Genomic DNA, 14,603 nt, shown 5'->3' with positions numbered 1-14,603 from the left:
AGAAGAGAGAATAAATATTTGAGACAACTGAAGGTCTGTCATAGGAACAGAAACAAAACTCACCTTGTAATGAAACGGAGCCAAGCAAATGCTCCCTTGTCATCGGTATCTCAGTAGGAGATGCTGTCTTATCTCACACTCATGCGTCATATACCATCAGTGCATAAGGAGCCCAACTGTACAAAGAATTATTTCTTACTGGATTAGCAAAAAGTCCCTTTAATATTTGCAATGAGGAAGGGATTGCACTTTCTTGAAATGATGTTTAAAACAAAACAAAAATGCCCTCTCCTTCCCCCGAAAGCACTTTCACCACAAATTCCACTTGGTCTATAAGCTCACACCTTTCCACTTCCTTGACCAAAAACTCCCTCCCATACAAGAGCCGCACTGGAGGGGCACCTTCAGAAAAACTGATATACACTTGTGACAACAGAATGGATCAGAAAGTCACAGCAAGTTTATTTATTTACAAGGTACATAGAGAAAGCACTAAACATTTGTCTAGGCTGCCAGCAGAAGCTTTTCAAAAGGTTTAAAGTAAATAACACCAATAACATAATTAGATATCTCATCTTAAAAGAACCCTAACGCTACTTATCGGCTTTAAAAAATATTTTCAACTGAAACCAATTACATATTTATATATGTAAATATAGTGTGTATAAATTACCTATAGTACTTTTGAAAAATAGTATGATATATTTAATACTAAACTTTCTTATAATTTAAGATTCCATATTATAAACCTGAAAAAGCCTTAAATTTAATTATTTTGGAGGGATGTCTTCTTGAAACATCCCTCCAAAATAATTTACAGATTCATCCATTTTAGAACTGGAAGGAATTTTAGGTAATCACCTGGTTCAGCCAACTCCTTAAGACAAATAAAGAATTATTATCACTTTTTAGATCAAGTTACATGGACTGTTGATGTTAAATGACTCCCCAAAGCCACATACCTATTCAGTCTCCTTTTCTCTCAGATTTTTTTTTTTTCTAGCCAAACAGATCTCAAAGCTGATTTCATGTGTAATCATAAGACATTCAAATGCAAGATAATTTACTAAGAAATCCCATTCCAGGATCCACTGTGCTTATTTAGTAAGATAAATTAAATCTGTGTAATGAAAATACACAACAAGCAATGCATTTAGCTTCTGGCTTCAATTTTAATGAGTGAAGCATAGCCCCACACTGAGGAGAAACATGATATAAACATCAATATAAACACATTGCTGGATTGGCTACGTTTCGTGCATCTAGTTCAGTACACAACACTCATTTCATCCAAAGCCATGTTTTCCGAGGAAAGGAAAGCAATATAAATAAGCAGAATATAATTCAAAGAAGGTTGGTATATTTGTATATAGAGCATCTTGGGTTGGCTATCTATTTGACTCTGAAGTGCTAAGCGGGAGGACCATCTCGGGGGTTGTAAGCCTCAGTCACGTCAGATGCCTTCTTTGTAAGTGTCCCCTACCCACAACACGGCTCCCTGGGAGTGTCTTCGCACAGCCAGGACACACAGACATGTTCTGTGGGGTCGCTTGGCTCTAGGATTTGGGGCTGAGCTCAGGATGATGGAGTGCGGCCAGAATGGGAAGAAGTCGACTCTGGCCAAATCAAGGTCTCATCAGGGAGTCAGATGTAGGCATGGGAGAGGCTGAAAGGGCTTCCATTGATTTGAAAGATCTTCCTGGTTGCTTCTGTTTACCTCGTGCTTTCTGGATGAGACAAACTTTGGACGGATTTGGTAGGGATGTAGTTAAAAATACATTCCAAAGGGCCGGCCTGGTGGCATGGTGGTTAAGTTCACATGCTCTGCTTCGGCAGCCCAGGGTTCGCAGGTTCGGATCCCAGGCGTGGACCTACGCACCGCTCATGAAGCCATGCTGTGACAGTGTCCCATATACAAAATGGAGGAAGATGGGCACACATGTTAGCTCAGGGCTAATCTTCCTCAGCAAAAAAAAACATTCCAAGAAAACGTTTGTTATACTAGGCAGAAAGCCATCACTGGTCTCGCTGGAAGATGACCCGTCTCAACCTTGAAGGGTTCATCAGTCAGAAGCAAGTGCATGGTTTAGGTAAAACTGAAATGTCTGGTCTCCAATTTTCTGCTTATGCAACAGAAATTTGGGAATACTGCATAACCAGTCGTGGGCTGAGATGTATCAAACAACATCAAATCTAGTAAAATGCATCACCTGGCCCGGAGTAACTACAATTCCTTACAATTATTTTGGATTAGGCTTAAAACCATCTGGAGGACCTTTTCTCTGGAGGGGCTGGCATCAACCACGTGGCAGCCAGGGTTCTGCATCCGCTGGTAGGACTCTTCTACCCTGGGGACAGGCACAATGAAAAGAGTTGGCCTACTTTTTAACACAGCTCTTCATGCAAATGTTATTTTCCTCAACAGCTTGAAGCAAGATCCCATCTGGTTTATCTCACTGCTCCCCCTGGCAACTACCTTTGCCCACAGGAGACATTTGATACATTTTGTTTAATAAATGATAAATTAATAACAATGTTTAATAGCTAGCATTTACTGAATACCTGTTACCTGCCAAGCATTAGCATTCTGCATGATTCTTCTCATTTCAGACTCAGAATATACCTTAGAAGGGAAACCACTGTTATCCCCATTTTGCAGAGAAAGTAGCCAGAGGCTCAAAGAGATTAAGTAATTTGCCCAATTGCAAATTTCTCTGCAATCTGTGCGCTGAAGGGTTTCAGACCAGCCAGAAGTCCTTAGCGTATACACTGTTTTCACTTAGGAGTCTCCTAAAATTTCACCAGAATTCTACACGTCCTTTTGTGTTAGCTAGCCTGATGGACATGGAATGACTGGTGCTGACTGCCTCATGGAAGCACTATAGCACTGTGGTTGAAGCAGGCACCGGGATTAGACCGTCTGGTCCACAGCTCTGCTTTACCACTGACTGGCTAAGTGAACTTGTCCAATTCCTTTCCCCCCTGTGCTTTGGTTTGCTCATCTGCAAAATGAGGACTGAAATAATACCTTCCTTGAAAGTTTCTCATGGGGCTTAATTGAATTAATACAAGTAAATTGCTTGAGATGGTTTCTTTGCACACAGCAGAGCTGTTACTTAATTATTTATAACAGTATTCTGTTATGATAACAGTGTGATCATTGTTTATTTACATAAACTCTTCTGTTTTGGCTTTTCAAACCAGTCCTACAGAACTGATTCATACTCAGCCATGAGGCAGTGAGATGGTCCAGACTCTCCCCCTGTTGTGTTCAGAGCTTTCTAATGAAAATGAAAGCACTGCCTTAAAATCAAGAGATCTTGATTTTAATCCCAGTTTTACCACTTAGTAGCTATGCAGATGTAGACAAATCCCTTAGTCCTTTCAGCCTCAGTTTTGTAAACTATAAATATGGTTAATGTTGTCCTTGCAAGAATTATTGAGCATGAGAAGTAAAACGCCTGAGACACAGGAAGTACCTAACAGTTGAAAGTCACCATGAGTTCACCAGACAGTGCTCTCTGCCCATTATATTTCAACTGGGGAAACCGAGACCCAGAAATGTTTATTGTCTTTCTCATGTTCACATTGTTCCTGGCACAGCCAGGACCACAAAAGAATGTCTGATCCCCAGTCAGATATCCCAAGGTTTTAAAACAACAGTGCTGCAGCCCCGTGGTAACAATCCCGTGAGAAGCAGCTGAACTCACTTGGAGGATATTGCCTCTTGGGTTTGAAAAATGGGAACAACATCATTTCCTCCGCATTCCTAAAGTTAGTGCTGATCCTGGCTCGACACCATGGCCAGGGACCCCCGCCACTCACATCTTATCGGGACACCTACTTTTGACGAAATATGTTGTTGGTCTCCAATTCAGCTTCCTCTCTGGTCTTCTCCATGCCCCGGCCCTCAATCCTCTGCATCCTCTCCTCAGGACTCACGGTAAGCAGCAAGACCAGGTCGGGTTTGAGCAGGTCCCTCGGCCACTGGTATATAGGGTGATGGGCTGGGGGCAGGTGCTGGAGACCCCCACTCACCTCCGTGGCTATGGCATAGGTGGCCGTGCTGTGCCAGTACCTGAGAAGGAGAGGAATAGTGACTTCTCCGTCTGCAGAAAAAGTCAAGGTAGCACCTGAAAATCAGCTGCTGAGAATGCTGAAACCAGGGATGGCTCTGCTGAAGTTTCCTTAATACTGTATAAGTTAAATAAATAAAACTTTATTTTTAAAAGTATTTATAAAATGCAAAAAATAAAATCAATCATCACACTAAGAAGGCAGTGGGCTCTTCACAGCTACATTCACTCAATCGACACTGTAGTTATTGTGCAATTGTTCTGTCGCCATCTTTTTGGCCCCGCAGTATGCTTTCTTCTATCAGGGAGGATGACAGGGGGTGAGAGATTTGTTTGTAGTCCATTTGCATTTAATGCTGTGCCTTGGCTGAATACAAATCTGCAGGCCTATTCAGTTCCCACACTGTCTTAAAATTGAACTTGCCAGTGAAATCTCCATTCTGGGAACCGCAGTCAGGATGTCTTTGTCCTTCTCATCTCTTTGTTGTTAGTGCCATGGAGTGCGTTTGGACTGTTAGAGACCCTGTGCACAGCAGAGTTGACCCCCCGCCCCTGGTCTTTCTGCGCCACCCTCTCACCTTCTGGTGCGTATCAGACAATGCTCCGCTGCTATTCATAGGGTTTTCACGGCCAGTTTTTTGGAAGTGGGTGTCCAAGTCATTCTTCCTAGTGTGGAAGCTCCGCTGAAACCTGTCCACTATGGTATTTGAAACTCGTCCACCTGTTCCTGCTGGTATTTGAAATCCCCATGGCATAGCTTTCAGGCAACATGCAGCCAACAGATAGGTGGGTGGTTCCCTAACCAGGACACGAACCTGAGCCACGGCAGTGAGAGCACGGCATCTTAACCACAAGACCACCAGGGCTGGTTTTCCCAAGTCCCCAGGTATCTAATTGTGCATCAGTATCAAGTGGGGAGGCAGATTAAACCCAAATACACCCTACGCAACTCTGTGGAAATCCTCCCTGAGTGAAGTTGGTTACTCTTGACAGGCTGTTTTTAAAAATGTTTTTGGGGGAGGAAAAGAAAATCAAAATAGCCCTCTATTTCAAAAGGACCAGTGGCTTTCCATCGCCTGCCGGGAAACCATCAGCCTCCCCACTAAGACACAGGCACCCTTCACAGCGTGTGCCCCTCCTCCATGGGTCTGCACACTTCTTCCTCCAGCCAGAGTGAGGTTCAGGCAGCAGAATAGCTCCTCTTCCTTCAGGGTCCCACTCAGGTGAAGCCCCCAAGCAGAATTCACGTCTCCTCCTCCAGGCTCTCAATGTCCTTCACACTCGACTCCACTGAAGAACTTCTTGTAAATTAGAGCGAGTTGTTTCAAAGTCTGATCTCTGTCTCCTCCATTGGAGAATTCCTTTTTCAGTCATGTTTATGTTCCAAAACCTTAAGCCAGTCTCTGGCACACACCGGGCATGCAGTAAATGTTCTTTGGGTATCTGAATCAAGGAACTGGGATTATTTTATACTCTTGTCCTGTTCATGTCATGTCCCAATTTTAAGTGACTAAATGCTAAACTCCAAATCCAGTACCAAAGGACTGTCACCTACAACAAATATTTAAAAAATGATTATAAAAATCCTAATATGGAGAGGTGCCCATGGGCCCACCCTCGTCTGTATTTTCAATTTACTGCCGTCAATGTTTTAAAATACTAAATTCTTAATCATTTTAGATTTGAACTCCTTTTCACAGCGAAAAGGACATACTAGCATCTACAAAATAAATTCACAATGTTATCCAAGCTGTGCATTGTTTTACCTTCTGCCACCTAATTGCTTTGCGGACTTAAGTAAGTCATTTAAGCCAACACAGCCTCAATCTTCTCATCTAGAAAATGAAAATCACGCAAGCTTTGTTTTCCTTCCATGGTTGTTGCAAAAATAGACAAGTGCTTTAAAAAACTGTATCACACTGTCATTGTGAGACAATATCTAATTCTTATTGGACACTGTTTATAACTAACGCTGCATCATTTCAAATTATGATGACACAATACAGACAGTACTGAAAAGGACAAATGTAAAAAATTAATTTGGGAATTGATCAATTCTAATGCGATCCATCCTTCAAAGACCTTTTCCACCTCCAAAAGTGTGCTCTGAAAACCTCAGCTTCTTGAATTCTCCTGGGAACATACCGATGTCTCACTTCCCTGACTCTTACCACGTACAGACGTGTACTTTCCCCTTCTCCATCAGATGCATCTTGTCTCCCAAGCTGAATAAATCCACGCAGGGCCCAGGTTTTCCTTTTCTTGGCAACCAACTGCAGCTTGCACTATGTTCTGCACATGCTCCATGTTCACTGAATTGAATACTCAACTATGAATAGAGAGGTTTATATCATCTTAATTTAAAAAGGCTTCTTTCTTGTAGAAAAACCATCAGCAAGAATAGATTTTTTAACGTAATGAGTGTGATTAAGTTGCCAACCTTTACCACAGTCACCATCAAAAATTACTGTCTCCCTTATTTTTCCAGCTAGATGATGGTGTTGTCTAAAACGGATTTCATTAAAATCTTTAAACGTGAACAAAACCCACCCAGACAACAAATAACTGCTCTTTTCTTCTCATCTGACAAGGTGATACAGTATCTCTTTAAAGAACAAAATTGCAGACAATTCACAGACACAAAGAAGAACAATCAGAGGAAGAATTAGGGCCCTGTTTTCTACAGCCAGAGTGCTCTCATTGACAACATCGCGGCTCATTTTAAATAATAATACTTTCTGGCCATCAATTTCAGACTCTCTCCACTGTTTAGTATTCTCCATTCCTGCCATCAGGGAACCCACATTAGTTCAAATCAAATGCAATTTGCTGACACATTATACAAAACTTACATAATAACGCCTTGTATTTTCATAACAATTTGCTTTTTCCAAAGCACTTCCACCTGCATCAACTCATTGGCTATTCATCACAAGTCTTGATGGTAGGCAGGGAAGGGATAACGAATATCCCCATTTAACAGATTAGGAAACTGGCGACGGAGAGACGGAGAGGATAACGATCTGCCCACACGCAGAAGCCAGCACTGCTTCAGGATATTTAGGCGTCTCAGGAAATAATGTGCCTCATGAAGTCACACTCTATTATGAAAAGTTTAATCTTTCTCCTTAAAATAAAGAAGTCTGTATCAAAAAAAGATATCAAATATGGAAGATTCATACATATTAACAACAGGGCAGAAACATTCCACAGGCAAAGAAGTCCCACAAAGGGACGTGACTTCTTACCCTTCTCTAGGAGTCCTTATAACTTGCTACTTTGAAATAACTATCTTCATCCCCAAAGTTAAAACTAAGTACTGGCATTATAGCTTAAATGATAGCACCAGCCTTCTAACTAATTTTTACTGTTTTCATCTAGCCCTCCACCAGGCACCACACACTTTATTCTCCACATATGCTCAGAATGATCTCTTTATGGAATATTTCAGAGATACAGACAAGTGTACAGAGAAAGATGTTTCAAGAAAGTGGTAGAAGTTCTGTTTGCAGATATGGCAAACTAGCTTTTAACTGACCAACTGGGAATGAGTGGAAAAGCTGGAATGGTTCAAGTTAAAGACTGGCAATGTTCATGTTGACTAGGAGATGAGTCAAAGGGATTTCCCAAACACCGCTGTGGGAGGAGGGTACCATGAGTTGTTTCAACCACTTCAGAAAACTTTGCAATACCTACGAAAGCTGAACACACCTGAGTCCCACATCCCTGCAATTCCACTCCTGGAAATCTACACAACAGAACTGCACACATATGTGCACCAAAGATGTGTAAGAGAATGTTTATAGCAACCAGGACACGTCTCATATGTAGCATGAAGGAAGGCAGATGCAAACAGCACTCAGTGTATATCTGCCTGTGTAGACAGCTCAAAGAACAGGCGGGACTAATCTATGGTGCTGGACGTCAGAGCAGCGGTTACCACGTCGGGGGGGAAGATGGGTAGTGACTGGGAGGGAGCAGGAGGTGGGTTTATGGGGTGTGGTAAGGTTCTAAGTCTTGATCTGGGTGCTGGCTATACTTGGATGTGTTCACTTCTTGCAATTCCTCGAAATTTACATTTATAATTAATGCTCTTTCCTGAATAATTTTCAGACATCAATATAATTGCTTATCTTTCCAAAAATAAGTAAAATTGCAGAAAGAACAATAAAATGATCATTTGACTAATGTTAAGAAATAATCCAACTGCAGTTGAAGCCCTTTTGAACTCCCTATCAATTCCCACTGCACTCAGAATAAAATCCACACTCTTTCCCACGGCCACAGGCCCTACCCACCTGCCCTGTCTTTCTCTTTTCATTCGTCCAAAAAGTACCCCTCGTCCACTATGTTTTCATCACATTGGCCTGTTTCTAGTCCTCAAATATGTTAACTCCTTCCTGTCTCTGTGCTTTGCTCCTCCTGGTCCCTCTCTCCATAATGCTGTTACAGGGGAATGTTCACATCTGCCTTTTTTGGTGATTAGGAGCTCAGATCAATGGTATCTCCTTAGGCAGGCCCTCCCAAACCACAGCTGGCAGAGGTTTAGCCACTGTGTACCATATCGCCTTGATCTATCCCCTTCACATTATGCATCATCCTCTGATATTATCTTACGTATTTATGCACTTGACTATCTTCTCCTTCAAGAGTGTGTTTGCTCCATGAACGCGGCACTATCCAGATCATTTCCACTGACTCCCCTACTTGAGAACAGTCTTTGGCACAAGATAGACGCTCAATAAATGCTTGTTGAACAAGCCAATGGACAAGCGAACCACTGAAAGCATCGATCTGTGAAACAGAGACTTTGTTAATATCCCCAATATGCTATTTCTAGCTCAGGCACTTTGGCAAATTGCTTAACCTTTCTCAGACCTATGTTGCTCATCAGTAAATTGGGGATAACCTTTAGTATCTACCCAGGCAAGCAACTGTTCCAGATATTAGTATAATACATCTAGCGCTCTTAGCAAAATGCTGGGCAACGGTGTAGGTAATTAGTAAATCATAGACATTATTCCTAATACTACCGTACTACAGTTTGACTTAATGAACTTGCATGTGTACTTGCATATACATGTTCACACACACATGCACACACACAAATGTGAGGAAGAAAATGCCAAATTCAAGGCATCTTTATACCCACCTGTCTACAATCACAGGAGATTTCATAGATTCTTTAGCTATTTCAGAAGCCACGATATAATTGCCCAACGAGTAAAATGCTCTTCTAATGATAGTCGGTTCATCGTCAAAGATTTTCCTCCACTGGCCAATGCAAGAGGGTGGTGACTTTAAGAGAACAGCCTTGAGTGAATCTGAAACTGACTGGGTCACAGTGGTTTTACCTGCAGGTCATACACAAAATATAGCACACCTTAAGCACAGCCACCAAACCGCTCCCAAAAGTTAATATTAACTCAGAAAGAAGAAAGGCATTTCGGCCTATAAACTGAATGAGTTGATTAAATAATATGATTCTTTATAAAATGTTGTGCACCCTTAGGAACTTAGGATTCCTCTGTTTGGTATGAGAATACTTAGAAGAAAAACCAAAATGGTCTTATTTACAAATTAATAAGAAACTCTGGTATGGGACCTGCAGGCCCCGTGATAAGCTCTACCTCATTCCTCCTAACACTCTTCCTCTGACACAGGAAGGAGACACTCCTCACGCTGAACCACACGATGCAGTTATTCCCCAGGATCAACTCTGTGCTCGGTATCTGCTGCTGCCCTTGGAGCCACACTTCTCCTGTTCTTATGTTTTGGGCTAAGTGTGCAGGTGTCCATGGTATTTTCATATCTATTTGGCAGCTTCAAAACCTCCTCCCTTTCATTTGCCAATTTTTCCACATTTTGCTCCAACGGGGGCCTCTGAACTGCCTATAGCTCCCAGATGCACCCTCCTGGCTCAAGTCTCTCACCTCCACCCATGCTGTTTCTCCTGTTGGGGAACCTCTCCGCCTTCCTCACCTGAGCAGCTCCTACCTGCACTGCAAACACCATCCAGGCGTCAACCCTTCCCAGCTATCCCTGACCATGACTCTAGCCCCCTCGCCTCCTACGCTGAGGCTACATTCAGTGCCTTCTCGTCTTCACCAGCACCTGCGGCTCAGCTCGCCCACCCCTCGCGTGGCCTTAGATGGAAGGTCTCATTCATCCTGTGTTCCAGGCCTGCCTTGCTCCGAGCCTGCCACACCCTGGAGGCTCATATGAGGCTTATGAATTGAACTCTGTATAAAGTTTTGTTGGTCGGGACCTGTCTATTCCTGCAACTGATCAATTAATCTCATTGCCTGTAACTAAAAGGTAATATTCTCTTACCTGTGGCATCCAGTCCTTCGATGACAATGACTGGGAACTTCCCTTTCTGGACCCGTTCCGGGCACTGGTCAACCAAGTCAAGCACCGCTCGGGCTTCAGGAATGAAGGGTGTACACTGTAAAACAGCATCCACGCATCAGCAGCGAAGCAATGGGGCTTTTGCAGAAGCCACACCTAACCGCTGAGAACAAGCTTGTCTGACACTAACAAGGCCTAAGTTATGTTTGGCATCATGCCAAAATTCATAGTATTTTGAACCTGAGAAGAGCAGACGATTTTATTTTATACTGGGTAGCTGAGGCTCGAAAAGGCAGTAACTGTCGGGATCACTCAGCCTGCAACCCTCACTGACCAGCATTCTCCATGGGGGGAAGGACAGGAAAGATGCATAATTGCAGAGCAATATCACGCTGAGACGATGGAACTACAGGCCCCGCCTGGCACAGTCTGTCACAAATGTGGGAAATCAGCTACACTGTTGGCTCCAAAGACAGCACTCAGCATTTGTCCTTTCCTAACCACCCTGGGGCTGAGGAGGGTGCCAAGCACGGCAATCACCAAGCACGCAGAGCAGGGTCTTCCTGGGGATTCAAAGCTCCTAACTGTGCACCGCCCCACTGCATCCTCATGGCACCTCTGCAGTGAGGCCCAGACGTCTATTGATCTATGTGCTTACTCTGAGTAAGGCGATATTCTAAGTGTGTTCAGAGTGTTAACTTGGCCAATCTTCATGATAACTCTGTGGATTAAGGAAACTCAGGCAAAGAAAGTTTAAGAAACTTACTGAAAGTGACACAGGTAATTAATGCCCAAGTTTGGATTCAAACCCAAGTAGTTGGTCTTGCACTCTTAACTACTCTGCAGGATTATCCTATAAGCTTGTAAAATTTATCTAAGATCCATAGTGCAGCCTCAGGAGGCGGTGTCTGGACATCCCAGACCCTGCTTAGGCTGCAGTCAGAAAGATTCTTAGCTCTCCTTCATTGAGCACCTGCTGCGTGTCAGATGTTTCATTGTCTCAACCCAGCAAGACAGGCATTTTAGGTATGGAAAAAAAAGAACACTTGGAGTAGCTGAGTGACTTGGGTCCAGCAAGTAGGTGGGCACTGTCTAAGTTTTTAAACTCCCAAATTCTTCCCCTTTTCCCTACACACCAACCTCCTGGGATGGTGTAATTACTACCTAGATGGCATTCTTCCCCCCACCAGGGGCCTCTCGCCTCCTCCTCTAGGACCTCCACCGTGCCGGTATAGCAGGCGCCGCACCACTAGCTCAGTGTTGAGATACGTTTCCCACATCAGTTTGGAAGTTCCTCGTGGGCAAGAATCGCCAAGGAGCCCCAGTGTCTAAACCAGAGCCTGGCACACAGGCTGCCTTCACTGGGAGTAAATCAACTACCCGGGCACGGGAGGTCTTGATAGGCCAGCCCCCCGGAGAGCACACTGTGTCCACTTCTCTGGTCTGGGGGCGCACCCTGTGGGCTGAGAAGGGACAGGACTCTTACCGCCTCCAAAACAGCGCGGGCGGCTCCCCGGTCGGGGAAGACCGCGGAGCTGGGCAGGTCGGGCACCACCGGGTGCAGTGTGGGCTCCGGGGCGGGCACGACGCGCTCGCGGCCCACCTGTCGCCACCCCTGGCCGTCCCGCAGCTCCCACAGGCACTGCCACACCTGGCTGTGCGGGTCGCCCACGAACTCGCCCAGCCGTGGGCGCGGAGCCTCTTGGTACGTGTCCAGCAGCGCCAGCAGCGCGCCCCGGGTGTCGGGGCTGCCGCAGGGGTCGTGGAGCAGGAAGCCGCGCTGCACGCCGCCCGCCCCGCCGCCCGGGCAGTAGCACAGCAGCCTGCGAAGCTGGCACAGCTGGAGGGGGCCGCGGCGCAGCTGGTCCAGCAGGCGCTGGTGCAGCCGAGCCGCCTGCACCCGGGCCGCGCAGCCCGCGCCCGGCGCCAGCGGCACGCACAGCGCGTAGCTGCGGCCCGGGGGGCCCAGGAGCGCGGCCACGCGGGGGTCGGGGTGCGCGGCGGGGGCGTCGTTGCCCACGGCGAAGTGAGCCAAGGTGCAGCCGGGGAGCTCCAGGGCGAAGCAGCGCGGCGGCGCCATGGCCCGAGCGCAGGCCCCGCGCCGCGGCCCCGGGAGGCGCCCGAGCAGCAGGGAGGCGCGCGGGTGGGGGGCGAAGGCCATGGGCGCCTCCCGGTCCCGCCCTCGCGGCGCTCGGAAACGAAACCGGGGCGCGGGCGGGAAGAGCCGCCGGGAAACGAAAGCGAGCGGCCGGCGGGGGCGGGCGGGGGCGGGCGGGGGCGGGGCCCCGGTCTGGGGCGCCCTCCTTGGCCTCGCCTCCGCCTTCCCGCGGCGAGGTGCGCGCCGGAAACGAGCGGCCGCCGGGAGGGAAGGCCCGCGGGTGCGCGTCGCCGCCGCCCGCGCTGTCCCCGCGTACCAACCCCAAGGGCTGCTTTCACCAGGCCGGCCCCGCGGGCTGGCACCGACTGGGGACCTGAGCCCGCGGCCCGAAGGCGGCTCCGGCGCCGCGTTCGGGGAGGAGGCAGATGACCCCGGGCTCTGGTTTGCATTCCTCCTCTGTTGCACTGCAGACTACTTATCTGGGCATGACTTGCAGACCCTGCAGACTCACCCATTTCCCGGCCTCGGGTCTCCACTCTGACCACCCGTCCTGCCCTGGCTCAGACCAAGTCCTACTTGCGGCTTTTATGGCTGGAACAGGGAGCACTTTTCACTCCCCTTTGCACCTGCTTCTCCGTCTTCTTGGAATTATTCCCCCAAGCCCCCTTCTGCTGACTCTCAGGCTGGAAGTATCCCCAGATTTGCACCTTTGAGTCGCCTGACCTGAGCCAAATTAAAGTCCTGCTCTCAGGTCGGATGAGACAGTAGTACGTAGCAGGCCTTACCAGCCAGAAGCCCGGTTTCAGCAGTACTGCTGCCTTTGTAGAGCAGAATTTACACAATTATTTGGATATTTTATTCTGTTTTTACTCATTAACTAGTATCTTAAAAAAATTTTTTTCAATCAGACCAAAAAAACAAAAAATCCATGGGGAAAAATCTCAAAAATGTGGAATTGAGACAAAGATGAAAAACATTAGATGAACTAGAAGCAACTAAATTTTATGATTTAATCAATTGGGATTTAGTGTGGGGTTATGTTTAATTCTGAAAGAAAAAAACCTTTCTGACAAACATGAACTATTATAGATACCTGGTTGAAGTATGGGTTACTAGACAAGGGATGACTCAGAGTTTGAGATACTTTTAGCTCTTAGAGAATAGGATCATTTTTATTCTCTAGAGTAATGTGACTTTTGGACATTTAGGGTAGAGAGGTGTGTTCACGTGTATCACACATGTGAAAATAGGAGTCTTCCTGTAATTCCTTCTCTAAGACGGTATTGCCTCCTCCCTTGAGCCTTTCTTGACCCTTTTCCCATGCCCACCCCCTCCCCACCCCCTCCCCACCCCCACTCCCCACCCCTGCACTAGGGCCACCATAACAAAATCTCACCGACAGAATGGCTTAAACAACAGACATTTATTTCTCACAGTTCTAGAGGCTGGAAGCAGGAGATCCAGGTGTCAGCAGGTTCAGTTTCTCCCCAGGCCTCTCTCCTTGGCTTGCAGATGGCTGCCTTCTCGCTGTGTCCTCACCTGGTCTTTCCTCTGCTGTGCTCCATCAAAGTTATTTGAATGATAGGATTTTTACACTCTCCAGTCTCCCTCCACTGAATGCCTTGACAGTAAGCAGGAAGTTCTCCGAGCCTCCAACAGGAAGCCAGCCTGGCACGTAGTTGGCTAAATGAACCATGGTGTCCATTCTTAATTGAGGTTCTCCTCTCCATTTTCACCCACCTCTTCCCTACAAGACGACTGTGAAATTCATAGCACTGCAGCATCTGGGCTCAGTCAGAGTTAACTCTATGTGGAAGACTGAAGATACAATATCTTCATTCATAAAGGAAAAGTCTCTGTCATATCTTTGAGCCCCAGTTTCAAATTCCTAGGAAAAAGAATGTGATGGCGCCAGCTTGTGGGGATGTTTAGATTGAATAAACTTGCCTATAGTAACCTACTCTTGTGGGTGGGGAGGAGAGAAGCTGGGAGCTGGAAAGACACTTCAAAGAGGTCTTTGAATGAATGAATAACACCGCTTTATTCAGTAAAAAAAAAAGCCATAGTCTTCAATACTC

The 14,603-nt window shown here is 46.2% G+C and overlaps 1 protein-coding gene across 1 annotated transcript; it reads right to left on the bottom strand.

Annotated features, from left to right (window-relative positions):
• Positions 1-438: 438 nt before the first annotated feature.
• CMPK2 (cytidine/uridine monophosphate kinase 2) lies at positions 439-12,633 on the bottom strand. The gene is made up of 5 exons (XM_058551851.1): positions 11,914-12,633; positions 10,410-10,524; positions 9,229-9,430; positions 3,845-4,078; positions 439-2,348 (listed from the first exon to the last, which is right to left on the bottom strand). The coding sequence occupies exons 1-5, from the start codon at positions 12,586-12,588 to the stop codon at positions 2,225-2,227; spliced, it is 1,350 nt and encodes a 449-aa protein (XP_058407834.1). The 5' UTR covers positions 12,589-12,633; the 3' UTR covers positions 439-2,224.
• Between the last annotated feature and the right edge of the window lie 1,970 nt (positions 12,634-14,603).

This window comes from Diceros bicornis, chromosome 12 (assembly GCF_020826845.1).
Source record: "Diceros bicornis minor isolate mBicDic1 chromosome 12, mDicBic1.mat.cur, whole genome shotgun sequence".
NCBI lineage: Eukaryota > Metazoa > Chordata > Mammalia > Perissodactyla > Rhinocerotidae > Diceros > Diceros bicornis.
Note: the sequence above shows the minus strand (reverse complement) of the source record. Positions and strands in the feature narration are given on the sequence as shown.

Coding starts and splice junctions, on each gene's coding strand:
- CMPK2 (XM_058551851.1), bottom strand. CDS start 12,588: ATGGCCTTCGCCCCCCACCCGCGCGCCTCCCTGCTGCTCGGGCGCCTC. Junction 10,525..11,913: donor CCCGCGCTGTTTTGGAGGCG/GTAAGAGTCCTG, acceptor GCTGTTTTACAG/TGTACACCCTTCATTCCTGA. Junction 2,349..3,844: donor AACAACATATTTCGTCAAAA/GTAGGTGTCCCG, acceptor GCCTGTCCCCAG/GGTAGAAGAGTCCTACCAGC.